The sequence below is a fragment of the Aptenodytes forsteri genome, unplaced genomic scaffold (genome assembly GCF_000699145.1).
Source record: "Aptenodytes forsteri isolate BGI_AS27 unplaced genomic scaffold, ASM69914v1 Scaffold55, whole genome shotgun sequence".
Taxonomy (NCBI): domain Eukaryota; kingdom Metazoa; phylum Chordata; class Aves; order Sphenisciformes; family Spheniscidae; genus Aptenodytes; species Aptenodytes forsteri.
The window spans coordinates 10,632,329-10,634,364 of record NW_008796063.1 but is presented as its reverse complement, the minus strand read 5'-3'; the positions used below and the strand labels follow the sequence as shown (position 1 = coordinate 10,634,364).

The 2,036-nt window shown below is 44.3% G+C and overlaps 1 protein-coding gene across 1 annotated transcript in view; it reads right to left on the bottom strand.

Annotated features, from left to right (window-relative positions):
- The window catches only part of LOC103905026 (lipase maturation factor 1-like), a 73,542-nt gene extending 72,098 nt beyond the window's left edge, over positions 1–1,444 (bottom strand). Inside the window, exon 1 of the mRNA XM_019473954.1 lies at positions 1,131–1,444. Coding sequence (XP_019329499.1) covers positions 1,131–1,270 — 140 coding nt within the window. The 5' untranslated portion in view covers positions 1,271–1,444. The remainder of the gene's footprint in view (positions 1–1,130) is intronic.
- Positions 1,445–2,036: the final 592 nt, after the last annotated feature.

Genomic DNA, 2,036 nt, shown 5'->3' with positions numbered 1-2,036 from the left:
ATGGTTTCCCCCCCCCCCCCCCCCCCGAAACGCAAAGAGAAAGAAGTCAAGGAACACATCCAGATTTTGCTGCTACAATGACACAAGCTCCTGTATCTCTGGAAATGAGAGCAGGACGATGCTTGAATTCTTGCCCTGTAACATAAAACATCTAGAAAAATAGACAAGCGATTTTGGAATAACTTGGAAATGGGCTATGGAAAACTATCCACCAAGTTATTTTTCAAATTTTGTGGCTTGCTTTCACAGTCTTAAGTTCACGCTGAGTTAAGAGCTCAGAGAACAGAGCTTTTCAGAAAACTGAAGCTATCCTTCACCCACTTACATACCATGTGGAGTAGGATAGGAATGAATGGGACAGGACAAGACGCAGGGCTGCCCAAGCACATGCAACTCCTCAAGATTAAATCCACTGAGCTCATCTCTACGGAAGGTGTCCTGTAATGTGTTGTAGAGCCAGAACATCTCAATGACACAGCTGTATCATGTTCACAGCTTGGGCACCCCTTCATGGCATGACTTTTACCTCCCCAAAGTTACCACATCACCTCTGCTACAGGTGGAGAGGTACTTGAAGAGGTCAACTAATGAAATGTGGTTTCCTAAAGGCCCATCCTCTTAATAAATGTAATTGGTGTCTTGACAACTGTAAGGACCACCTAAAGCCTTTCATTTTGCACCGCAGTCTTTCCCTGCAGCAAGGCGATGTGCAGACACTATTTCTCCTTTACTTTTTCCCCACAGGTTTTATGTATTTATCCTGAGTGTTCCAGCTCTCTTCTGGATAAAACTTAAAATTGAGAAACCATCTCAAAAGTAATTATTAGGGGAATTCCCTTGCAACAGCCATGAGGGAAAGTACTCCACAGCAGGGACAACGCGTAGCATGGCACGTTAATGCAGCCAATTTGCCTCTCACAGAGGACAACAGAAATCAGAGCAGATATCCCAGGTAAGAGAGAGAGCAGGGGCATGCCCATAACTCATTTCTGCCAAATGCTTTCCTTATCTCACATTCCTGCATCGCTCCTTACCAGATTACCAACCTCAAATGGTAATAGAAAGTCAATGTGTACAATGAACAGCAAGAGATTACAGAGAAAAACAAAGCAGAGAGATTGTTAACCTACCAGATCTGTCCAACATTGACTAACGAGAGGTAAAGAACCCACAGGACAGCCATGAGGACCATGTTTGCACATCCAGTTACCAATACAAAGGCTGAAGTTGCCAGGCCAAACAGGGAGAGGTAGTCCAAGATGCTGTCCATGTCTGACCAGTCCAGAAACCAGATGATTGTTGGCGCATAGCTCAGAGCATCCAGGTTTATCTTCCCTTTGAAATACTTTTTGACGTTCTGCAGGTACAGTTTACAAGGGAGCAGCCCCTTCTCTCCTATTAGCTGCTTGTTTTGATGATACGCCACCAGGAAGGCCACAACTAGAGGAAAACAAAGGGGAGGGGGGAAATGAACAGTATTAGAAATCATTCAGGCTGAAGTACATATTTTGAGTCCAGAGTCACAGAAGTATATTCATGCCTCAGGAAGGAATTTATTCACATATCCTCATCTCCATTAAAATACAACACAGTCATTTCTATTAACCACGGTGCAGAAGGCAGAGGAATTCTATAAATACTGTCTCTGCCTTCACACCAGGAAATGGCACAGAGTCTGTTTTGAGATAATTTTCTCCTCAACAGCTGTAAGGGACATGCCACTTGCTTCAGGCAAACTCAACAATGCACTTCTGGGAAAAGCTCCCTGTAACTGAGCGACCTGACCCAATGTAGAAACAGGAGGCTCAGCCCAGCTCTGTTAGACTCTGCGTGACCCTAGGTTAGTCACACACGCTATTCATCTCCTAATGCAGATGAGGAAAACAGCTTAATTGCACTGCAGAGTACAAGTGAAAGTAATATATTAATTTCAAGACTTTCAGACAGAATTTCCTTTCTACAAAACGCATTTGGTAAGGAGACACCGAGAAACCCTCAGTTCACGCACGGATCCTGGGGAGCACAGCTGAAGCAGC